Source organism: Protopterus annectens, chromosome 5.part0, assembly GCF_019279795.1.
Source record: "Protopterus annectens isolate FY-2018-M chromosome 5.part0, PAN1.0, whole genome shotgun sequence".
NCBI lineage: Eukaryota > Metazoa > Chordata > Ceratodontiformes > Protopteridae > Protopterus > Protopterus annectens.
In genome coordinates, this window is record NC_056735.1 from 48,373,687 (window position 1) to 48,400,194 (window position 26,508).

Genomic DNA, 26,508 nt, shown 5'->3' on the forward strand with positions numbered 1-26,508 from the left:
AGAGATTATTACTGAATGTCTACTTGGGTTAACACTACTGGAATATAGTTAGTCACTGAAATGACTAGACCATCCCACAATTGGGATTCTTAGACTGAGATTTCATTATACCGTAGTAGATCTAGGTGTGCCTAGACTTGGTCTGTTTTCAAGTTGTAGGTCTCACTTCTGTCCGAAAAGTGTAAATTCTCTAAAGGGGTATCCTGGCTGTCACATTTGTCTCCCAAACTATCAAAGTGCTCATGACTTCACATGTGAAGTTTCTCACACGTCTGCTAAATGTCGCTAGTTTCCCATTTAAAAGTCCATGCATGGCTAAAGCCCTGAATAGCTTCTGGATTTTGTGAAGGACACTGTAGCACTCTATTTTAATGCCAAGTTGGAGACTTTATTTATTTTTAACACATTTAGCTCTAGAGCTCTTAACACCTGCTATTGAGATGGCTGGCTACCGTGGCAAGATAGTGATCAGCATGGATGTAGCTGCTTCAGAGTTCTACCGCAGTGGCAAGTATGACCTGGACTTCAAGTCACCAGATGAACCCAGCCGTTACATCCCTAATAAATATTCATAAGAAGTATACTCTCATCAAAAAAATATAAATAAAAGTTTCATTCTTTCCAATACCATAAAATTCAAACAAAATACTGCCTAATCAGCTATAAAAATATAAATAAATCACATCTATTAAAAATAGATATCTAAAACAACATATAAAAATACATATAAAAATGCACTAAAATAGTTATATAGTTTATATATATTGATTTATCATATATTAATTCATCATAACTTTGCGGCTCTCATTTTTAAGATAGGCATCAGGGATACATTCTCATTAAGACCTGGAGGCCTGCAGGCATCAAGTACCAGCTGCCAATACAGTTCTCGAACCTCTATTTTATTTTCCCAATCTCCTCCCCTTATATCATAAATTTATATCATATCATATTTAATATCTTAAAAATGAGAGCAGCAAAGTTATGATGAATTAATATATAATAAATTAATATATATAAACATTTTTTTCTTTTAAGGGATGTATTAGGTTGATTAGGTGGTGAAAATTTAAACAGGTTTTGCCCTAGGTATTGTTTTAACTCATGTCTACATTAATGTACTTCACTGTTTATATATATGTATTTTGCAATTGATGGTCTGATGTATTTATGTATTTGTTTTTATAATAATGGATGTAAGGAAAGTGTTTTAATATGAAGGTTTATATTTATTTGTTTTAGCATATTTTGAAAAGAAGGGTAATATATATTTACATTTTTCTATTTTGTTTTTTCAGTACTAAATTATTTATTTAGTCACTAGATAGCAGTATTGCTGTGTAAAATGCATTAGTAGGATGTAGCTAGTAGTTCCTATATAAACTATTTTAGTGCATTTTTATATGTGTTTTTATATGTTTTAGATATCTATGTTTTAATAGATGTGATTTATTTATATTTTTATAGCTGATTAGGCAATATTTTGTTTGAATTTTATGGTATTGGAAAGAATGAAGCTTTTATTTATATTTTTGATGAGAGTGTACTTCTTATGAATATTTATTACCTTGTCAGCATATCCTTATGAATATTTATTACAATTGTCTAAAATGAAATGGATTGGTTAATTGTTTTTTTTAAAAGGAGTATTTAAAGATTTAGTTGATTTTAACAAATGTTTTACATCTGATGAAGTTCCATTGGGGGCGAAAAACGTGGTGAAACAGTTAAGCGTTTTGTGTTTCGTTTGTGGTGTGGATTTATGTGATTATTATTATGTGATTATTAAAAGTTTTTTTCGCTTCACTCACTTGTCTTGAGCTCGAAGTGCTTATTTCGTGCTATTTGGTTGGAGCCTTGCTCTCTTAAGCACTTTCATTTCAATATTTGTGGCTAATTTTGTTTTACCACGTGTGGTTCTGCAGCTGTTCACTTGGCTGCCATGCGCTTAATGGAATGGAGTGCCATTTCAGTCTTGAGGGCAAACTTATCCTGTGTAACGATGGGCAAGGATAATTGGATCCTGTGTAACGATGGGCAAGGATAATTGGATCCTGTGTAACGATGGGCAAGGATAATTGGATCCTGTGTAACCATGGGCAAGGATAACTGGATCCTGTGTAACCATGGGCAAGGATAACTGGATCCTGTGTAACCATGGGCAAGGATAACTGGATCCTGTGTAACCATGGGCAAGGATAACTGGATCCTGTGTAATGATGGGCAAGGATAATTGGATCCTGTGTAACGATGGGCAAGGATAATTGGATCCTGTGTAATGATGGGCAAGGATAACTGGATCCTGTGTAACCATGGGCAAGGATAACTGGATCCTGTGTAACGATGGGCAAGGATAATTGGATCCTGTGTAATGATGGGCAAGGATAACTGGATCCTGTGTAACGATGGGCAAGGATAATTGGATCCTGTGTAACCATGGGCAAGGATAACTGGATCCTGTGTAACCATGGGCAAGGATAACTGGATCCTGTGTAATGATGGGCAAGGATAATTGGATCCTGTGTAACGATGGGCAAGGATAACTGGATCCTGTGTAACGATGGGCAAGGATAATTGGATCCTGTGTAACGATGGGCAAGGATAACTGGATCCTGTGTAATGATGGGCAAGGACAATTGGATCCTGTGTAACGATGGGCAAGGATAACTGGATCCAGTGTAATGATGGGCAAGGACAATTGGATCCTGTGTAACGATGGGCAAGAATAATTGGATCCTGTGTAACGATGGGCAAGGATAACTGGATCCAGTGTAACGATGGGCAAGGATAACTGGATCCTGTGTAACGATGGGCAAGGATAACTGGATCCTGTGTAACGATGGGCAAGGATAACTGGATCCAGTGTAACGATGGGCAAGGACAATTGGATCCTGTGTAACGATGGGCAAGGATAATTGGATCCTGTGTAACGATGGGCAAGGATAATTGGATCCTGTGTAACGATGGGCAAGGATAACTGGATCCAGTGTAACGATGGGCAAGGATAACTGGATCCTGTGTAACGATGGGCAAGGATAACTGGATCCTGTGTAACGATGGGCAAGGATAATTGGATCCTGTGTAACGATGGGCAAGGATAATTGGATCCTGTGTAATGATGGGCAAGGATAATTGGATCCTGTGTAACGATGGGCAAGGATAACTGGATCCAGTGTAACGATGGGCAAGGATAACTGGATCCTGTGTAACGATGGGCAAGGATAACTGGATCCTGTGTAACGATGGGCAAGGATAACTGGATCCTGTGTAACGATGGGCAAGGATAATTGGATCCTGTGTAACGATGGGCAAGGATAATTGGTCTGGTAGCTCAGTCTTTAAACTGGAAGCTGATTCTGCCCCTGCAACAAATAAAGGCATGGAAGCAGCACCATTTGAGCAATGGGTGCCACCTAAGAACCATACTATTCTCTGCATCCTTCAGCGATTCAGATGGCCAATACCTGTGGATGAAGTTGAGCGCAGGCACACTGGGGTTGGGGAGGGGACAATGGGTGAAATGAGACTTCTATGCTAAACACTTTTCTCCCCCATAGGATTGAGGAAGAGCTTGGTAAAAAAGCATATTTTGCTGGACAAAACTTCAGAAACCCACTGGCTTCAAAGAGTGCTGCTTCAGTCTGTGTAAATGTACACGCCTAATGGTACTAACTCTGCAACTAACAGATGTAAACCTGCTTGATCCTTGTTTTACCATGGACTGAGTTGCCTTTAGGACAATTAAAATACATGTGTAAAAATGTAGTATTCTTTGGCAAGTTTTTCTGATAATAGGTTGGATTAATGGCCTTGGTGGCCCATTTTTACTTCTGGCCATAAATGACCCGACAATTGAATGATATAACTCCTTAGAATTGCTTTGGCTGTGTGGCATAAAATGACCTAACAAATTGCTTTGTGTGTTTTTTAACCTCTGGTCATAAAAGGGTGAGCTTGTGACTTCAGGATGCTGCCATTGTATTCATAGGAATGAAATGCATTTGCCAATGTATTTTAAATACAAGATGCATGTGGGTTACCACCTCTGGCTTGGGGTGGGAAGCAAATAGGATACAATGTTTTATGCTACAAAACAGCATCTTGTCCTCCAGAGAAAGCTTGCTACAATTGTAAACTCTGAATAACCTTGCTTCAGATGGCATCTGCTCAACCATAAATGTTTTTGCTGCAGGATGGTAAAGCTAAACTGGGACTACATCCCCAGAAGTAGCATGTCTGGGGTCAGCCTCTTTGGCTGGTTAGTACTTAATACTAAACGGGCATGATAAATCTGCATCAAAGTGCCATAAAACAGAGGGCATATAAAGCAGGCTTGCATATAGGTAGTGCATACTTGTTGCTACCTCCTATAAATTATCAAATGGTGGAGGGGGAATAAAATGCAATGAAGGCCAAACTTGTTCCAAAGGATGTGATTAGGCTGTTGTTAGTATTTAAGGTGAGCAGATGGATGGCTGATGAGTTATGAGTTTCACACTAGCTATTGAAGTGCTCTAATCCTTCCTAATGTGAAGGAATTGAGGACTGCAAGTATAAGTCAGTCTGCTTGGATAACAGAATGGTAGGGCTTTCATCTAGTAAGCAAGATGAAGGGTCTTATTTGCAGGCCTGTCAAGGTTACAAAGCATACCAAAAGCCAATTGGCAATATTGTGACTTGGGGGTGTATGCAAATGGAAAGTGTTTAGACTGATGCATGGCAATGAAGGAGGTAATTGTACATTTGTCCCTCGATGGTGAGGGAATCTATGTTTTATGGAAGGTGTCTGGAGTTGGCAGGAGCATGGCTAAACTTAGCATTTTTTCTCCTACACAAGTTATCCACCCACGTACCTCTAAGAGTTTACTGTCTTGTGTCAAAGTCCCTGACTGAGTCATCAAGCCTTTGATCCTCACATGCCCTCAGTGAGGAAATAGCTCTATATTCAATTTGTAAACAAAGGTATGGCAACTAGGTCCAAGAAGATCATGTGTTCAGCATTCATTACTCCTGCCATGAAGTACAATGCCCCCTTTAAGTACATATCCTGGCATATCTAACAAATGGAACATCCTCAGAGGTTCATCTTCAATACAGGGCATACGAAACACACTCTATGGAAACTGCCTCAAGGCCCTATCCCTGTATTATATCCTATCCTACAGGCTGAGGGGATATCTATGCTTGGAATACAAGGCATTCAGACAACTCCCTTATGGGCCTCCTGCATATCTGCAAAACAGCACCAGAATTCCCTTTTCTAAAGGATTAAACATTGCTTGCAATATAAATGTGACCTGCTGGAGTGCTATGTATCCCAGTGACTACCGTTCCTCTGGAATGGATTCCCCATCCACATGAAGCATTGAAGTGTAACTTGGACAACTGGCTATTCATATCTGCTTGGATACCCATCTGTAGCCATTTATAAGCTGCCCATGGCCATTAATTTCCTAGGCTCCTACTTTTATAAAGGTTACCAGACATCAGAGTGAGATGCATAGCTAAGTTTTAAAAAGGCCCCAGTGGTCATTAGCCTAGTAAATTCCTATGAACCCATGATGTGGGAAGACTCTTGGTAACCATTCTGGGTAGAACACTTGCTGATACTTGAGCAATTGCAGGGGTTGGGTAGAGGACCCAACTGGATAGCAAGACCAGCCTTTAGGACAGCTTTGCTCATGAAAACCTAAAAGTGAATCTGGGAGAGTTGTGTGCCCATACATGTGCTGGATAGGCATTTAAATGTCCTGACCTTTCATATCTTGGTGAGAAGCCAAAATATCAAGAACAAAAATCCAAAAAATCTTACAGTCTTTTTGCTAGCAATTTAACTGCTCCATGTGTGGTACTTGACATAGGGGGTAGAACTGTACTGAATTGGTGCCCTAGTGGCTAGCATCAGGGTTTCAAGTGCAGGAATTAGGGCTGGATTCAGTGTAGTGTGGGAGGATTGAGTTTTGAACTGATCCATAAGCCAGTAAGATGAGAACATGTTTCCAAGGGATGGTGGAGCATCTAGCTACTTAGGTGGCTGAGTGACTCCTATTATCCAGGGTTTAGGTCTTCGGCAGGTGTGAGCAGATATTGGTAGCTTAAGGGCTGCAGTTTCTCTGTAGTGGCCTCTCTAGTATGGGCACTTGCTAAGATGGCAGTGCTTTATGCAAGGTACTCTTTGGCCATTGTGGGGGGGTGATGGTGATATGGATGGCTTCTAACACTAATAGTAAATCACTTGAATCCTCTAGCTGCTGTGAATTTTAGTAACTATGTGTTTTTAATCTTATAAGGCTTGAAGTTTCTGTGGTTAGTTAATGGAAGGCTTCTCATGTGCTCTGTTGTTCCTATACTTCTGTGTAATGCAGGGTTAATAATTCATACCTATGGCTCATGCAGTAAATGGACATGTTAGCTAGTCCTATTGGCAACACTAATAGAGTGACAGTTATCAGCAATGGTATAACTAGTGCTACCATTATGGGCTTGGCAACTGACTGTGCTGATACCAAGCAAACTACAGACCCCTCAGACCAACCTAAGAAAAAGCACTCTGTGTAGAAAAAAACAAGAACCAAAAAACACGGAAGGCAAAAGAGAACAGACTCAAATAAACGTAAAACAGTTCAATCCACACTTTCATAAGTCAGACTTCTTCAGAACTACAAACTTTAGTAAAACTTCCATGTATATATATATATATATATATATATATATATATATATATATATATATATATATATATATATACACATACACCCTTCACACATACACATCCACTGTATCTTTAATTACATTAATTCAATGAAACAAGTAACTCTAAAAAGAAACTAAAGCAAATGAAGCTAAAAAAAAGTCAAGGGGGGGGGGTCCCAAATCCACCTTTATATGACTATTCTCTATCTGATAATCATTTTATGTTGACAGTGTCATTAAGTCCAGGAGGGCTGTCTGTTCCTAACCTTAATTGCCACAGAGTCTCGCTCCTTTCTACCAAGGTTTTCATGTTGCCACCTCTGAAGTGCTTATCTGTGTTTGACAACAGAAAGCACATTTCTTAAATCACAGCAATGTCTGTATCGTTATCTGTGTTCGACAACAGAAAGCACATTTCTTAGATCACAACAATGTCTCTATCGTTATCTGTGTTCGACAATAGAAAGCACATTTCTTAGATCACAACAATGTCTCTATCATTATCTGTGTTCGACAATAGAAAGCACATTTCTTAAATCACAGCAATGTCTGTATAGGGCATTATTTTCATCCTTCTAATAGCATAACAATGTTCTTTTATCTGCTTATTTAGTTGTCTGGTAGTCATGCCAATATAGAAGGCTGAACATCCAGAACATTGAGCTATTATATCGTTGGTAGTGTTGCAAATCTCCCTGGTACAGAAATAGTACGACTCGGATGTGACTAACATAAGGTCCCTCATGAACATACCTGCAAACACTGCAGCTAAAGCATTTGTACATACCCTTAGGTCTATCCGAGTGAGGGAGAGACCTTCTGTTATCCTTCTCCAGTAAACTCTTAATAGTGTTGACCTTTTTGTATACAAAATTAGGAACATTTCCCAAAACTAGTGGCAACTTACTGCTACCACTAATAATTTTCCAATTGTCCTTTACCACAGATTTGATAGTGTCACTATCAACAGACATACCAATAACACACCTACGAACATAGTAAGCATCTCCAGTATCCATACCAACATTTTTGTCCTGGAATCCATAAACTAAAATAGGTAGAAAATCTATCGCCCTCCTGTTGTAAATTTCTAAAGCAATATTCTGTAATAACATCCTAGGGTAGCCTCTATTATTAATGAACAAATCAGTGATTAACTCAATTTCTTGAAGGAAACCAGCATCATCACTTGTCATATGTAAGGCTCTGATGTACTGTCCTTCAGGTTTATTGTGTTTCATAAACCTAGGATGATTACTATGGTAGTGTAAATAATTATTGACGTATGTATTTTTCCTGTGTATACTGCTAGAAAAATTTTTATCAGGGGTGCTCCAGCTCAACGTCACATCCAGATAATTAAGTTGCTGACCATAGTCACTCCAAGTAAAATTGATCCTCTTTTCTATTTTTCCTCTTTGTTTTCTTATTTTTAGTATTGTACAGTTTTCCATGTGTGGATGCCTTTGCTTGTATTTGTCTTCAAATATCTTTGGTGCTGCTCTTTTTGTATTGATTAATTTTGCATAAATAGTGCGGGTCTATATTATAATCTCGACTGTTTAATGGATCAAATGCATAAACATAGAACTTTATGCATCGAACCACTGAACAATCGAAATTTAATAAAAAAAAAATTTAGAACAAAAAAAAAAACTAACGGGTGTAGGCAGGGGGTCAAACTACCCTGCACCCCCCACACCCCCTGCTACTTAAATATACCAACTGCGAGATTGCGCTACAGTGCAGGAAAGGGAAATCTTCCCCATGTGGGGGGTGCAGGAGGTCTTGCCCCCCCTGCTTAAACTCGTTAGGGTAAGCATTTGAAGTTTACATTTTTTTTCCGAAGTTACGGAACTTCGATAATATGGTGTCGACCATATTGTATTCGATGTTCCGTAGCTTCGAGATTATAATATTGACCCAAATAGTGCACCATTTTAATCTCTTTTTCTTTCCCATGTCGATATTTCTTCTTCAGATGTCTAATGCTCCTCTTATTTCTCCTTACTGTGAGGACTTATTCCATCATGCTGTGATATAAAATGTGTTAGACTTTCTACACTAAATCTTTGACTTCGTAGGTATTCCATAACTTTAACTTCTTTTTTTAACTTCTGCATTACTAATCTTCTGTTCTACATTCCCTCTTTGTGATCTTATTTTTTATTGTAAAATTTTGCCTGTATTAATCTTCAAATATCTTTGGGGCTGCCTTTTTTTGTTGATCAATTTTGCCTTCTCCTTTGCATAGATATTGCACTATATCAGATATCTCTTTCTTTCCCATGTCCATATTTCTTTTTTATACCTTTCAAAAGTCTGTAGATTTTGTTCTTTATATTTTTGCACTTCCTCAGTCACTTCTTTTTCCAAACGGCCCAGGGTTTCTTGGTCTATATAATGTTTTTCATAAATCTGTTGTATTAATGAACACAATTTTTTATTTGAAGCTTCTGACAGTTTTTCTTGTGGAAGTAGTTTTCTTTCTTCTAATTTCTCTTGTAATCTTTTTGTAGATCTTCTGTCTGGAAATGTTGGCCTTCTTGCGTAATAGTTGTTGTCTTTTGGCTTTTGCTGGTTAGGGGTCGCCACAGCGGAACTCTGGTCCACTAATGATTGACAGTAGATTTTTACGAACGTCGAGGTGCCAGCTCGACGTTCAACCTTCCACGAAGGCACACCCATTTACGCATATCTTTCAAATGCCCATCCAACCGTGGGGAGGACATGCAGACTCCACACAGAAGGCACTCCCCACACTCCAGCCAAGAATCGAACAGGAGAACCTTTTGCTGTAAGGCAACAATGCTACCGCTGCACCACCGTGGCTGATCCAGTGAACTGTTGAGGATAAGAGAGAAATTATGGGTTATTACTTCTTGCGTAATAGTAATGAGCCATAATTTCTCTCTTATTCTCAATAGTTCACTTTATCGTCTTTATTACTCTTTTTTGGCCTATCAGTTTTTGTGATTTTTTTTGGACTACTACTTCCTTCTACAACAGGGGATGCCATTCTCCCCCTGGGCCTGGCCTAACTCCACTGAATCGAATGGGAGAACCTTTTGCTGTAAGGCAACAATGCTATCGCTGCACCACTGTGGCTGATCCAGTGAACTGTTGAGGATAAGAGAGAAATTATGGGTTATTACTTCTTGCATAATAGTAATGAGCCATAATTTCTCTCTTATTCTCAATAGTTCACTTTATCGTCTTTATTACTCTTTTTTGGCCTATCAGTTTTTGTGATTTTTTTTGGACTACTACTTCCTTCTACAACAGGGGATGCCATTCTCCCCCTGGGCCTGGCCTAACTCCACTGAAGTAATGTTTAAGTATTTTGAGGATTCTACAACAACAACAACAACATCATTTTTCCAGTTCTGGCACCAGTGTGCCTACCAGGATTGGCACATTTTTATCCTGGGTCTTGGCACCCAGCTATGTTTTTTTTATTTTTTAACCACTTCTGTCCATTATATATGCTATATGAAATATAATCTATATATCAGTGTCGTCTTGGTGAGATTTTGTGAAAAACAGGGTCAACCTCATGAAGGTATTTACTAAGACTTGAGGATGAATTCATTTCCAGCAATACTACTCTCCTTTGCTTGCTGATTTATCACCTCTCCATTCAGACTTTTGCATATTTTTTTTTAATTTCTCCAAATCTTTTGAGTTTTTAATACCATGATGGGAATGGGCCCCATTCCTAAGTCAAAGTATGATTAAAGTTCATGAAATTAGCATCGCTTCAGTCTTTGATGTTAGCCAGAAGTGCTCTTCACAGCACCCTCAATGTGCCCAGTAATGACTCCTTCTGCAATTCATGCAAAGTTGCATATGTCGGTAACATATCTAAGTACAATTGTAAATTCTTTTTTTTTTTTATAAGACTCATTGCTCCTACTACTATTGAAACTGTCTGGATATCCTTCGTCAACATTTTTGAGCTTGTAGCCAGCTTGTATGTGAACAAATATTCTCCACTGAAATTGCTGAATGGTTAGTGTATTCCTGCACGCAGAAAGCCAGAGCCAGATTTATGGAAGTTTTTTTTTATCTTCAGTTGTTTTCTGAACAGTTTGATTATAAAAACTACACTAGGTTCCAGTTAGTTCAGACAATTACCAAACATGGTTGCTATCAGTAAACATGAAATCCTGGCTTTTCCGCACAGTTAAAAAAAAAAAATCATTCTTGCTAACTAATGTCGGAAGCTCTTGGGTTTTAGAGTTCTTTAAAAATACTAGAAATCTGGGAGGCACTAGCAGCCATTGTCCATGTTACTAATAAATCCCTGGATACATCTGCTAGAACTAGGTGCTACACCCACAGGGAATACTATGTAATAGGAGCCTCAGATGACTGCATGAGAATGTACACTAGTTTTTCACTATAGAAAAGTATGTGCTGCAGTGTATTGGTGCCATGTTCTAGAGGGTTGGTTAGTGGAGTTGTGCAATGTTCTAGAGGGTTGGTTAGCGGAGTTGTGCAATCCATGATTGGTACTCCTAGTAGTACTCCTCCTGAATGGTAGCTAGAAAATCCTGGATTGCAGCCGTAAGCCAGTACCTCTTCATGCAACAATTCAGCTGGAGCAGGGCAGCTGAGATACCTGAGGTTGTTGACCTTGATGTAGTGTAAGTGACAGGATAGCTGGAATATGAGGTGCTTGTATTTCAAGGAAAATGACCTCTAGACAACCTGCCTAAACATTAATACACCATGGACTTCATGACAGTAAATATCCAGTTCAAGTGGCTAGAGGCTCCCATACAACCTACTGTGGGTTACAGAAGGTGGGCACTTCTAGTGTATGGTATTTAGACCATAACTGGGTAATACCAAATATTGCATTTAGGGCTGATCTCATCTTGTCTAGTAAGTAGAAGACCTAAGCCACTAAAGTGAAGACAAGAACGAACTCCTGACCGCATCACTTTCACTTGGTAGTGTAGAGGGATACTATCACAGGGGACTCAACTAATGGCTCAGGTGACTGTAGGAGCTGGAGGAGGCTGAAGTGGCTATCTCCCCCCTTCTTGGAGGAAGGAAGATGAATCTTGCCACAAATTACCACTGGAGCACAAAATAGGTAAGGGGGATACTTCCCTTGAGCACTAATAGTGGAATTAGTGAAGGGGAGTAGGGGTTACTTGCATGATGAGTTTCTTGTTTTGCAGAACCAGCAAGATGACCACTCCCTATTCTATTCTCTTGCCAGGGAACAGAGGGCTGTTGAAGGATTCCAGGCCCTATGAAATGTCTGCAGGGTTCCTGCCCAGCTTTGTAATACTGCACTCTTGTATTTTTGCTCAGCTGGCTTGGTGAAACATGAGTAATTGGGCAAGCCCCTGAGGCAGTGGAACTACCACTTCAATGGTTTCCTCTTGCACTAGCTGTAGGCCTGCTAATACCCTTGCAAATGGGGTTCAGAGCTCTTTTTATGGAGCTCCAAGGCAATATGGAGGCAAGATTATGTTAACTGACACTAGCTGTAGGCCTGCTAATACCCTTGCAACTGGGGTTCAGAGCTTTAGAGAAGGACAGTTTTTGGAGCTCTGGTGCAAAATTTAATGTGGCACACTCTTTCTCCAGGTCTCTTCCGGGCAGCTGTTCCTAGTGATGCATCAACAGGCATCTATGAATCTCAAGCTACGAGATGGGGACAAGGCTCAGTACTTGGGCAAAGGTAAGTTTTAAAAACATGTCACTAGTATAAATTAGTGGAAACATGCAGGGTGATCAGTGGGATAACTTCTGTGGGTATGTCACATGCTCTTATCCTGTTGTAGTTGAGTCGACAAAAGTATTTGCACTGCTTAGGAAGTATAAATATATACTTTGGCTAGGAATAAAAGCTTGGCTCTAATGTAGGTGGCTTGAGGTTAAGATTAATGAATTTAGTATGCTAGCTTGAAGGGAATTGGGAAGGTGGGAGGAAACATGTTTCCACTGTGGACTTGATCAGATACAAACAACATGGGGGGGTGTACTGGCTTAGATGGGTCAGGTGTTCATCCCCTAAAGTGGCATGCCCTTGAAGCATGTTGCCTGATGTCTGAAAGTTCCTCTTTGCCTCCCTTGATCCACTGGAAGGGACTGACTGGGCCTGTTGGCTGACAGGTGATTTATCAGCATAGGTTATTCAAATGGTTATTGAATGCAACTTGCTACACATTATTGGCCAGTTCATTTGTATTTCCACATGTCCACAGGTGTCACAACGGCAGTAGAGCACATTAACAAAACAATTGCACCAGCTGTTTTTGAAAAGGTAAGTCTGAATGTACTAACCTTGGAAAGGAAGGTACCTGGATGTTGGGACTGTTTGACAGAGGTTTAATTGATTCACACTTTAAGCTTTCTTACTCTTACAGAAACTGACTGTTGTGGAACAGGAGGTGGTGGACAAGTTCATGCTAGAGCTTGATGGAACAGAAAATAAATGTAAGAATGTATCTTCATGTGAATCTGCAGTTCTTCATTGAGCTTTAATTCATATTGATTGCTTGGTATTCTAAAGTTTAATTTCAGCAAACTTTGGTGCAAATGCAATCCTGGGAGTTTCATTGGCTGTCTGCAAAGCTGGTGCTGCTGAGAAAGGTGTCCCACTCTACCGCCATATTGCTGACTTGGCTGGGAATGAAGATATTATCTTGCCTGTTCCTGTAAATGTTGTATTAAATCTTGGCTAAAATTCTCATGCACCACTGAGTAGGTGTAGTTAGTTTCTGGGGTATGTCTGTAGTATTTGGCATTGGGGAATCATTCAGTGTAGATGAAGGCTGCATAAGATGAAAGCTGGATAGTAAGGGTCTCTTGCAAAGAAGGGGTGGAGTGGGACTGAGGGGTTTAACTAGTGCAGGATTATGCTAGAAAGTAACTTGTATGTCTGCCTAACCAAGGTGGGGCCCTAGTGGAGTTCTGTGGCCCTAGCAGAGTTCTGTGGTGTCTAGTGTAGTTCCCCAGTCTGGTGCCCTCAACTTTCTGCATTCTCTGGAGAACTGTAAAAACGGCTTGCTTCAATTGTATGAAGCGGCTTACCCCATTCTATTCTGAATAAGGCTCATGGAGTGCTGATGCAATATCAGTATTCACAAACTGAATGCCAGTCCTGTCCAGTTTGCTCCAGGTATAGGGTTTTGTCATTTTGCTTGTGAAAGCATAATATTAAAATATAGTGTAGTTAAGAGCTATTGGGGCATCTAAAACTTGTGTATCCATTTAGGCTCTGGGCATAGTGTGGGAAGAGTTCTTATAAAATAGAATGGCTATATAACTGAGGGAAGTTTACCTTGAAAGGGGTAGAAAGGGGTAAGTAGGACTAGACAAACTTGGGTGTAATGAGTGAGTTCCCAAAATGGGGTAAGAAGGGAAAATATTAAAGGGTTTCTTTCTCTTCTTGCTTTGTAGGTGCCTCAGTAAACCTTGGGAGTAAAGTGCTTAAGAAAAGTCTAAATGGGGTGTGGCTCCATCATGGAAGTTACTCTGCCTTGTCACCAAGCAGCAATCAAGACTTTAGTACTGCCCTTGAACCGGTGGAGTGAGGAACAATAGGGAGCAACGCAGACTGGCTCTTCACTGGGGTGTAATGAAGAGGGAGGTCCACTAGCTTTGACAAATGGGCAGATGGCAGAAACTGGCCACTACTTGGTCAGTGAGTAGGACTAAAGGCAAAGCAGCAAAAGGGGCTGCAAGTCAGATTGCAGGGGAGGGTATTACCCACAAAACTGATACTGGTGCACAAGACCACATCAGAAATGTAAGCAGGGGGCCTGTTTAAAGGGAGGAAAGAAGGGGGTAGAGCTAGCAGACAAGCATTTAAAGCTACTTCATGGGGGTTGTGTATCTGATTCAGAACAGGTGGTGGAGGGGAATGTATGCTAGCCAAGGGAAGTAACTACCAGCACCTTAAGATAGCCATACTCTGCAGAGACCATAGAGGGCATGGGGAGCAGGTAAAGGGTGCATGGGTGGAGGCCAAGGGAAGTAACTACCAGCACCTTAAGATAGCCATACTCTGCAGAGACCATAGAGGGCATGGGGAGCAGGTAAAGGGTGCATGGGTGGAGGCCAAGGGAAGTAACTACCAGCACCTTAAGATAGCCATACTCTGTAGAGACCATAGAGGGCATGGGGGCCAGGTAAAGGGAACATGGGTGGAGGCCAGCAATGACCATGTCTTAACTTGTTTACTTGTCTTAACATGCTCTCATGCTAATTTAACTATTTGTTTTTGGCCTTTAATGTAATCAAAGGAGGTTCCCATGCTGGCAACAAACTTGTTATGCAGGAGTTCATTATCCTATCACTAGGGGCATCCAGCTTTAAGGAAGCCATGTGCATCAGTGCAGAGGTCTACCACATCCTGAAGAATGTAATCAAGGAGAAGCATGGAAAGGATGTCACTAATGTGGGTGATGAGGGCACAACTTGAAGAATGTAATTAAGGAGAAGTATGGAAAGGATGCCACTAATGTGGGTTATCCAGCTTTAAGGAAGCCATGTGCATTGGTGCAGAGGTCTACCACAACCTGAATGATGTAATCAAGGAGAAGTATGGAAAGGATGCATCTCTTTAAAATGGGAGCCCTGCAAGCATTTCTTGTATTGGTGTCAAGTACTCTGGGAGAGGAAGACTAGGCTTAAAGGTCAGTGGCAAAATACTGATAAGAAAATGCTCAAATTCCATGATTTCCAAATTCTTATCAAGCTATGGTATCATTGTATATTGCCATTTCTATTTTAAACAAACTTTCTCAATGAAAATTGGATTTCCTGTCATGCATCTGTACATCTAAAATGTAAAACTTTCATGTTTTTTGAAGAAAGTTCCTTACCAGCAGAGTTTCCTCCCAGGTATCCATGAACATCTGCTAGTATTCCAATGCTTGCTTCTGTAAGCACAGTATGGCTTCTGAATTTTAAGGTGAGGTTTATCTAAATTTGAGGGACTATGAGAAGAGTATAGTTGTGTAAAACTGTACCAGATTATTCCTGGAAGGGGATGTCCTGCTACAGGCAGCCTGTCACTCTGCCAGTATGGAGAAGCTTAAAACCTTTTGTGCTGTGTATCATCGTACAGAATGTAGGGCATAAAAGGGATGCAGGAATGCAACTACCCAGAACTGAATTGCCCCAAAAGAGCGACGGTCCTAGACAAAGGAGTCCATGCACAGCTAGAAGGAAAAAATGTGAATCAAGGGCAAACAGTTTGGTCCCTTGGTTGAACAGGGGCCCTAGAACATCCAGGAAAAGCTGAGGAATCCCAGAAAGACTTCATACCATGAAGTAATCGTGACATTAAGAACCCAAGAGTTTGAAGTGATTACAATTCAGAAGATGAAGGAACTTGGTCTAAAGAGGGGAGGGCAAATTGTCAAAGAAGCAGGCTTTATCAGATAAAGGAAGCTTTTCGGCCACAAGTCTTCATAGGTTCATAGGTTCATAGGTTCATACTAGGCTATCTGCCCTGGGGCAATTATAAGCCTAGCCCAATTTTGTTTGGCTTACGCCACCCCTTGATTTGAGTATACTGTGCCCTTTTTAAGGTTTAGTTTGCTGTGCCTCTGTCTAATAGTGACATGGGAGTAATCCCCGGGACAAACCTACGATCCCCCATCCACTCATCAAGATTCTTCTTGAAGAGATTCAGTGAGGTGCTCTGCCTAACATGAATTGGAATTCTGTTCCAGAGTGAAGGGAGCCTCTGGGTTATGAATCTGTCCCTCCAGCAAGTTCTATTTATTTCAGTGCTGAGGTTCAAGTCCCTCGAGCGTGTGGCTCTAAGGGATTTAGATTTACTGAGGTGGAGCATGTCCATTAATTCTGGATTGGACATAGCTTTATATGTCAGGCATAGATCGCCTCGAAGTAGGCGGTATGCAACTGAGTAGAGCTGGAGTTTTTTTAACCGAGCAGCATATGGCATCTGTTTGAGTCCCTTGATCCTCTTGGTGAGGTACTTTTGGGGTCTTTCTAATTGCTGCAGGTGTTGGGTAAGGTACATCCCAAAAGGGGCATTGTATTCTATGATAGGCCTGATGAGGGATGAATAAAGGGGCACGATTACCTCTCTTGATCTAGATGTGAATCCTTTCATGATGAGGTGGGCTATGTAAAAGGTCTTTCTAACCACTTTGGCAATGTGGTTGTCAAAGGAGAGATTGCCATCAACTTGGGTCCCCAGATCCCTAATTACTTTCTCTGTACTTAATGGGTTACCGCCTATGTGGTAATTTGTGGGCACATTGTTTTTGCCAAAGGGTATGACTATACACTTTTTGGCATTTAGCTTTAGACCATGGCTCTGGCACCAGTTATCCGTCTCTGTGAGACCTTTTTGAAGGATGTTTGTGTCAGCTGGAGAGTTGATTATGGCACCTAGTTTGCAGTCGTCTGTGAACTTGGTGAGCTATAGTCCTCCCACATTGGCCTGTACCTCGGAAAAGTATATACCGAACAAGAGTGGTCCCAGGACAGAACCTTGTGGGATGCCACTTGTGACCGGTTTCGAGTCTGACATGGCTCCAGCAACTCTCACTCTGTGGGTTCTGTCTTTGAGCCAGTTTGCGACCCATCTTGTGACATAGGGGTTTATATTTAAGCTGGATAGCTTATCTATGATGCCAGAGTGGGATATTGTGTCAAATGCCTTTGCTAGGTCCAGATAGGCTGTGTGGACTACCTTCCCTTCATCTATGGCTTTGGTGACTGTTTCAAAGAAGTCAACCAGGTTCAAAAGGCAGGATCTGCCCTTGACGAAGCCGAACTGGGTAGGATCTAGTGTCTGTAGGTCCCCAATGTCTTTGTTTATGAGCTCCATGATGATCCTCTCCATAGCTTTGCAGACTAAGCTAGTCAGGCTTATGGGGCAATAGTTTCCAGGGTCCGTGGAGGCTCCACCTTTGTGGGGTGGTACCACTGTTGATGTATGCCATTCTGTGGGCACATATCCTGTAGTGAGGCTGAGATTGTACAGCTGTTTTATTTGAGGGATTAGTTCTTCTTGGAGTTCATGTAGGATGCCATCTGGTCCCATGGAAGCAGTGTTTTTTGTTTGGAGAGGGCAGCCTTCACCTGAGCATCAGAGATGTTTGGGAGGCAGCCCTCTGCCGGGATAGATACTTGCTCTTTTTTGGGGGGGGGGGGTGGAGAAGTTTGCACTGAACCTGTCTGCCAGGATATTGGCGATGTCTGTGGGTTCAGTGTATTTTTTGTCGTTTAGAATCAACTCAGAACAAGTCTGGGAGTTGCATCCCAGGTACCTAACATAACTGAAGAAGCCTTATGATTGTCTTTAGTGTCCATAGCAATTTTTCTCTCGAAGCTGGCCTTGGAGGATTTTATGAAGAATCATAATTTTTTGCTAGTACTGATCAGGGATGCCTTCCCTATTAGGGATTTTGCTCTATCATGTAGTATCTTCCTCCTGCTGTTGTATAGTTTATTTGTGGCTGGGATCCACCAGACTGGACGCCTGCCTTTGGATGTTTGGGTTTTGGTTTTGTTTGGGATAGCATGATCCATGCATTCCTGGAGATGTCCGTAGAATGCGTTTATATTGGATTCTGTAGTTTGGGCCATAGTTTCCAATGGCCCTGGGGCCTTGAAGGATTCCAGTTTGGTTTTGAGAAGTGAGAAGTTCACTTTTGAGAAGTTTTTCACTGTGGTTTTCTGGGCTGGGGGTGGGGTCGGGATGTGGACATCCAGTGAAATTAATTTATGGTCTGATCTTACCAATGAAGGATATACTTCAGGTGTGGAGCATAGAGTCCCCATGTTGGTAATGATCAGGTCTAGTATGTTATCCCTTCTTGTGGGAGTGGTGACTAGTTGTTCCATAGCATTTCAGTTTATAATTTCCAGGAACCTTTGGGCTAAGGTGCTGGGATTTGAGTAGTGCTCCCAGTCTATGTTTGGGTAGTTGAAGTCACCCAATATAATGGTGTTCGGAGAGATCTTCATGTTCTCCAATGTTTTCAGGAAAGCCAAGTGGGATTCCTGACTTTGAGAGGGTGGTCTGTAGGATGTTATAAACTGAAAAGCAGTCTTGCCCACTGTTAGTTGCACATGGATGGTCTCCGATACTTTGTGCAATGCCACTAACCTGGAGGTGTGGATATCCTTGATAAATATGGACACTCCCCCTCCTTTTGTGGTTCGGTCCAGGTTTTGGGGTCGAAAAGCATGATATGAGGTATAACCTGGTAGTGCTGGGGTGCTCTCTGGATCCTTGAACCAGGTTTCTGTCACTGCCAGATATTGATGTTTTCCATACTGAGGAGAGCTTCAAGTGCGTGCATCTTGAGGTTAAGACTTCTGGCGTTTAGCAGCATTACCCTTAGTTTCTTGTTTCTTGTACTGTCTATGGAGGTGGGTTTGACTTTTGAGCCTTGCCTAAAAAAGGCACTATGGGGGTGGCAAGAGCCTTTGCCAATATCCGAAAGTCTGAAGCCTTAGAGGGTCTGCCTCCACCCTTCCTGCCCTTTAGAGACCTGGTGGCATTGCCTTTGATCCAAAAAAGCAGATTTCTAATTCCTGTTGAACTTTGGGAAAGAGACTAATAAGAAAAGCCTTGCAAGACCTTAAATGTTCTTGAGACTGAAGTCAGTAGCAGCAGACCCAAGAGTATACTCCAAAGGATCATCCCACAACTTGGTTGTAATGTCTCCAGGAATAGAATGGAGAAGGTGAAGAAAAGCACCTCTTGATGGACCCAAAAGCCATGGCGCTGGAAGGTTTGGCAGTATCATGGCCACACTTAGAGTGGCAAGCCACTTGAAGCATAACCTAAAACTAAGGCAGAGGATTTGCCATCACAGTCTGAGGGCAGAGAACCTGGCAAGCCTAAGCAACCACGGCCAGAGCATACCTGGTCATGTGGGTCTGATAATAGCTCGAAGGACAAAAGTAGAAGCTTTGTAAACTTTCTGGCCAATACTCTCCATTGTCCTGCTAGCCTTGTCAGAAGGCCAAAGTTTGGAAGAGGGCAAAAGTTTAGGTTTGTCAGAAGAAACTAATACCACAGCAGGATCAACAGAATGATATTTAAACAATCCTTGAACATTATAGAACCTGTCAAGTTTCTTAGGAGTAGGAGGCTGAAAATCAGGAGGCTTGGAAGCAACTGTGAATGTATATTTAACAAAGCAGCCAACAGGAGGAACTGCTGATTAGGTATAGTAGTATCCTCCTGAAGGAAACAGTAGTCTGAATATCCAACACTTGAATCCCTTCCATAAATTCATCCTAGCATTTGTGCCCCCCATAGACAAATCCTTAGCCCCCAGTCTCCTTGACAGAGTCTTCATCAGAACCATAAGGCAAAAGCATCAAAGAACAAAGACCCCTCACTGGACCAAGGAATCCAGTTCTTCCTACCATTTAAAATGGGTAGAGGTCCAAGAAGGAGCAGGTATCAAAACTCATTGAAGAGATTTAGGGCAATTAAGGCAGAGAACAAGCCCTAAGTAAACTCTTGCCATTCCTGTTGAGGATCCATAGGACCAGCTGAAACATGCTTCCCATGTCTTGGAAGGGACATCTGCCTCAAACACCAGAGGCTGTGATACTTGGTGAGATTAGAAGGGAACCTATAACTTCCCCTCTGACTAGTATCTGGAATTCTTCTAGGACCCTCAGAGATTGACCATGGTTCATAGGTTCATAGGTTCATAGGTTCATACGTTCATACTAGGCTATCTGCCCAAGGGCATTTATAAGCCTAGCCCAGAGTTTTGTGGCTTTCGCCACCCCTTTAGTTTGAAGGATACTATGCCCATTATTTTGCTGTGCCTCTGTCAAGCAATGACACTGAGGTAATCCCTGGGGTATATCTGCGATCTCCCATCCATTGGTCAAGATTTCTCTTGAACAAGGCCAGCGAGGTGCTCTGCCTCACATGTACCAGGATTTTGTTCCACAGCACAGGGAGTCTCTGGGTGATTAATCTGTCCCACCAGCACGTCCTATTAATAACCGTGTCAAGGTTTAAGTCTTCTGCCCTTGTAGTTCTGAGGGATCTAGATTTTTTGAGGTGAAGCATGTTCATCAATTCCGGGTTGGACATGGCCTTGTATGTCAGGCACAGGTCACCTCTGAGCAGACGGTAAGCGACTGAATAGAGCTGGAGTTCCTTCAGTCGGGCAGCATAAGACATATTTTTCAGACCCTTTATCCTTTTGGTGAGGAACTTTTGGGGCCTTTCCAGTTGCTGCAGGTGTCGGGTCAGATACATTCCGAATGGGGCATTGTACTCAATCATTGGTCTGATGAGTGATGAGTACAGGGGGACGATGACCTCCCCTGATCTAGATGTGAATCCCTTCATGATCAGGTGGGCAATGTAGAAGGTCTTCCTAACTACTTTGGCAACGTGAGTGTCAAACGAAAGGTTACTGTCAACCTGGGTCCCCAGATCCCTGATAACCTCTTCTGTGCTTAGTGGATTGCCACCTATATGGAAGCTAGGGGTAACCTTGTTTTTCCCGAAGGGTATGACTATGCATTTTGTGGCGTTTAACTTTAGGCCATGGCTCTGGCACCAGTTATCGTTTCTATGAGACCCTTTTGAAGGATATTTGTGTCAGATGTGTTCTCGACTATGGCGCCCAGTTTGCAGTCATCTGCAAACTTTGTCAGCCATAACCCTCCTGTGTTTGCTTGTACTTCTGAAAAGTAGATGCCGAACAAGAGTGGGCCCAGGACTGAGCCCTGTGGGACACCACTTGTGACAGGCTTTGAGTCTGACATGGCGCCAGCAACTCTGACCCTGTGGGTTCTGTCACTTAGCCAGTTTGCAACCCATCTTGTGACGTATGGCTTTACATTTAAGCTGATGAGTTTTTCAATGATACCTGAGTGGGGTATTGTGTCGAAAGCCTTTGCCAGGTCGAGGTAGGCTGTGTGGACTGCCTTTCCCTCATCAATGGCCTTGGTGACTGTTTTGAAAAAGTCAACCAAGTTTAAAAGGCATGATCTGCCTTTGACAAAGCCAAACTGGGTTGGATCCAAAGTCTGCAAGTCCCCTATGTCTTTATTTATGAGTTCCATTATGATCCTCTCCATAGCTTTGCAGATCAGGCTTGTCAAGCTGATAGGACGGTAATTTCCAGGGACGGTGGAGGCACCGCCTTCGTGAAGTGGGACCACAGTTGCCATACGCCACTCCTTGGGTACGTATCCTGAGGTGACGCTAAGATTAAACAGCTGCCCTAACTGCGGGTTTAATTCCTCATTGAGTTCGTGGAGCACACAACCGGGGACACCATCTGGTCCCATGGATGCTGTGTTTTTCACCTTGGAGAGAGCAGTTCTCACCTGAGCGTTAGAGATGTTTGGGGGGCTACAATCCTCTGGTATAGATATCTCTCCTTTTGGGGAGTTTGCACTGAACCTGTCAGCCAGTATGTTGGCAATGTCTGTAGGTTCAGTGATTTTTACATCATTTTGAACTAATTCTGAGCATATCTGGGAGTTTCCCCCTTAACATCTGGAACAGATGCCAGCAAAGCCTCTGACATGTGAAGACTCATGCCAGCCTCAGGCAGGGTAATGGGAAGTACCCAACCCTGTTCATGACCATCGTTTTGGGGACTCTGCTTTCCATACTGACATTTGTCCCATCTTGGATGGCATGAACCTTAGTGATAAGACCAAGAAAGAAATGCCCTGTTGGCTTAATCTGGTGTTTCTAAACTGTTGGCAAAAGTTCTGGATAGTTGCATATGTATATCTTGAATGGGGGGCATAAAGTAAAGAGTATAAATGATGTACAACATAAACATTTCAAACTTATCTATACTGACTGAGGGACATCACTTTAAGGAATACTGCAACAGTGATATGGGACATAATGCTAGGTTTACATTGGACTTGTCTTGCTAGGTGGCTTCATATTATATATTTTACACTTCAGCTTTGGAGCTCCTGAAATATGCTATTGAGAAGGCTGGCTATCCTGACAAGATTGTGATTGGCATGGATGTAGCTACTTCTGAATTCTACCGCAATGGCAAGTATGACCTGGACTTCAAGTCACCAGATGACCCCAACTGTTACATCACTGGAGAGCAACTTGGCAACATTTACAAAGGCTTCATTGATAATTACCCAGGTAACTTTTTATGTGGATATTTTGTGTCCGCTGGAGTAGGGTCAGTTGAACTAGTATACCTATTTTGGCAAACATTTTAGCCTTTTTCCCCCTGATGGGTTGTAACTTGGGCTCTGCCTTCTTAAGCAAACTCTCAGTTGTCTGGCTATTGATCTTGTATTAAATAAAAGGACAAATTGGTTAGAGGTCTTGTGTGAAAAAATGATAGAACAGCCCCTGAAGGGGAAGGCCAAAATCCTGGATGTAAAATGGGAGCTTACTGGTGCCCCAAATTATTAGTGATTAAGGTGTCCCAGCTAGCAATAATATTTATTTATTTTGTTTTTTAACTCATTAGTTGTCTCCATTGAAGACCCCTTTGACCAAGATGACTGGGAAGACTGGAAATTGCTGACCAGTAGTGTGAATATCCAGATCACAGGGGATGACCTGACCATCACCAACCCAAAGAGGATTCAGAAAGCTGAGGAAGAGAAGGCCTGCAACTGTTTACTATTGAAGGTCAACCAGATTGGCTCTGTCACAGAAGCCATCCAGGTGTAAGCATACTACATTTTTGGTCACTAAATCTAATGTGCGAAGGGGGTTTCTACACTTTCTGTAGTATAACTTGCCTAATCGGGTGTAAGGGGTACTAACTTGAGTATGTTCTTCTTGCATTTAGTTACAGGAACTAAAACTGCAGGCCTAGACTGTCTTATTTGCAGCTTTGACTATCTTTATTTTTCTTCTAGCTGTAAGTTGGCCCAGCAGAATGGTTGGGGAGTCATGGTTAGTCATCAGTCAGGAGAGACTGAGGATACTTTCATTGCTGATCTTGTAGTGGTACTCTGCATTGGACAGGTAAGTTGTATTGATCACTTGCAAACTTGGTTACTAAAGTCCTCTGTAGCACAAGTGAATTTGCAATGAAACCTATCTTGTCTACTGAATAGAAGGCATTTAGCAAAACTGCTCTTTACATTTGTAAACTCTTGCTCGTTTACAGTGCCAAATTCCACAACTATGTTGAAACGTCTTGGACTTCAGTTTTCTGCATTCCTTTTTGAACGTGTAGTTTGATTTGGCTTGACTTGCAAAATAGATCCTTCGGATACTAGATCTCCTAGTTCATAAACCTCTTCTAAAAGTAGAAGGGGCTTTGTTGTTTGTGACTGAAATTCATTTAAACCAAGTGTATTGCTGTGTTTGCCATTCTTTCATTTTACCAAAGAAATTTAAAGCTGAGAACTGCTTTTGGCATTATGCCTAGTTGCCTACTAAACTAGGCAGATTTTGGCCAGTTTTACTTCCACATTTTGAAAGTGGACACTGCTTGCTAGTCTGACTCTCTAAAGATAGCAGCTTACAAAGTGGTATTAATGGTAATGTGTTAGTAACTATCTTGAGCTACAAAATGGGCCAAAGAAATGAATAAGGTTTTGTTGGGCACCAATTTTATGAACTGACCCTTACATAGTACTAAGGGTGAACCATAATACAAATGTTTGTAGGGGGGGAGGACTAAACTGGAAATGTAATCCGTGCAACCATTTTTTTTTCTAGATCAAAACTGGTGCCCCTTGCAGATCTGAACATCTGGCAAAATATAACCAGCTACTGAGGTATTGTCTTTAGTAATGTCTCTTAAAGTGTTCTGAAATTTTTATGTTGGTCAGTTTTCTGCAGGGTCAGGGGGACGAGTTCAGTACTGTTGCTGGTATTAAGTATTTCTTTGTAATAGCAAACTGCTTCATAGTTCCTGCTTTATAGTTCCTCCAGGATACTTGGAACACTGCATTTACCAAACTGCTGTGAAACTGACTACTTTGTGGCTCAAAGCTGTGGTAAAGCTTTTTCTAGTCGCATGTAACTCTTGCCATTGGTGTCTGCTGCAGTTAAAACTTGCTGAGCTGTCATGCTTTCCACATTATTGTAGTGGAAAGCATCCACAAGGGACCCCAAATATGTATTGAGGGAGTGACCCCCAAATGTGTACTGGGGAGGGTAATGTGTCCTAGTAGGTCTGCTCTGCTCTTTCTGGGATACAAATTGAGGCTTGTATAAAATGCGCCCTACCAAATTTAACAATTGCTGTCTTTGTTTTTTTAGGATTGAGGAAGAGCTTGGTGATGATGCTCACTTTCAGGGATGAGACTTCAGAAACTCAAAGGCTACAAAGAGTGCTGCACCAGCTTCAGTAAATGTACAAGCCGAATAGTGATGCCAAGAAAACCTGCTTAAGTCTATTCTGGTTTTAAAATTAAAATGCCTCAAACTACAATGTAGTGTTGTGTGTGTTTTTTTTTCTCGCCCCAAATGTAGGGTTCAGATACTCTTGCTGCTTTTCTGACTGGGGATCACCTAGCCAGAAGGTGACTAACTTTGGGCATCTGGTCCATCTGTTAGAAAAAATGCTTACTACTGTTCAACCCACAAGTGATTGATTCCTAATGTCCACTGTAATGAATGACCTCTCATTTAAGGAGATGGGAGGAATATATGGTGGGTATTGACAACTCTATGCTTTTGACTGAGGAAAAGGTATAACTGCCTCTTCATGCTGGTGGGGGACTAAATGTGTGCCATGGTCTTTGAAGTTGTTCTTGGGCTATTGTATTGATGGTGGGCATTTAAGCTTGTTTATGAATCCATGGTAATGGTACTAAAATTAAGACCTAGAATAGAACTGCTAACACTTTCCCCTTGCATGTGATGGCTTGTCTGGGCCCTACTATCTCACCTTGGTTCCCAAGTCCTAATTAACTAGACTCAACAAAGTTAGAGATGCCACTGAGGAAGGGGACAAGCTTGTGGAATCCCTAAACAAGGAAACCAATGGCAAGTCGGAATATTTTTCTGAAAAGTCTCATTAGAAACTGTGGTGGCCAGTACTAATTCAAACCAGTAGTGGACATCTGGCTTTGCCTTGCTTGTCTTGAGTGCATTTCTGCAAAGCAGAAAGGCAAGATATGGAAAGTGGTGTTGTGATGAATATGTAGAGATTGGGCTACTTGGCATTTAATTGGAGTAAGGGGTTAAAATCTACTACAGGATTTGGTTTTAATTGGGAAGCCATTCTGTCCATGGCAAAATCCATTTTAGGACAGGGAATCAGGGGAAATGGGCAGATTTAAGATGCTGGACTCTGGCCTAACTGGTGTCAGCAGTTGTACTTGTCTCTTTTGTAAGCGTGGAAGAAATGGGGTTAGTAGCTAACTTTTGGTGGGATGTAGGAGGCAAGTTTGCTTTTTTTTGGATAGGTGCACTCTGTGGGGGAAATGATTCTACTGCCACAGAAGTAGACATTTGCTTGGAGGGGAATCTGTTGCCAAGGAATGGGTGGAGTAGGCATATTTCCCTTAAAGTTCAGTAGCCCCCAATTTGATCAGTTGGGTCCTGGGACTAGTCTAAACTCTAAGCACACTGGTCAGTCACCCTCCCTAGGGTGTGAGCTGGAAGTACTGAGTACTTCTGATGTAATAGACAAATAGATGTAGGAATCAAGCCCTTTATCCTTGACAACAGGATGCCCCTTAAGGGCTCAGCCTTGCATCTTTGCTTCAACGTAACTGCAATCCTTAAAGCTTGGATGGCAGTTATGCAGTGTTGTGTGGCCAGAATGAGGTCATTTGCTAACATGGCAGTGACTAAGGCTAGTCTTGACTGCATGGGTAGACAAACTTGCACCAGGGAAGGTTATGTAG

The 26,508-nt window shown here is 41.7% G+C and overlaps 1 protein-coding gene across 2 annotated transcripts in view; it reads left to right on the forward strand.

Annotated features, from left to right (window-relative positions):
- Window positions 1-24,956, forward strand: part of LOC122802478 (enolase-like) — a 28,564-nt gene extending 3,608 nt beyond the window's left edge. For both annotated transcript variants that reach the window (XM_044072124.1, XM_044072125.1), the window contains 5 exons: window positions 22,625-22,822; window positions 23,160-23,361; window positions 23,557-23,665; window positions 24,368-24,426; window positions 24,914-24,956. In XM_044072124.1, the coding sequence (XP_043928059.1) occupies window positions 22,625-22,822; window positions 23,160-23,361; window positions 23,557-23,665; window positions 24,368-24,426; window positions 24,914-24,956 (611 nt within the window). The remainder of the gene's footprint in view (window positions 1-22,624; window positions 22,823-23,159; window positions 23,362-23,556; window positions 23,666-24,367; window positions 24,427-24,913) is intronic.
- The last annotated feature ends 1,552 nt before the right edge of the window (window positions 24,957-26,508 follow it).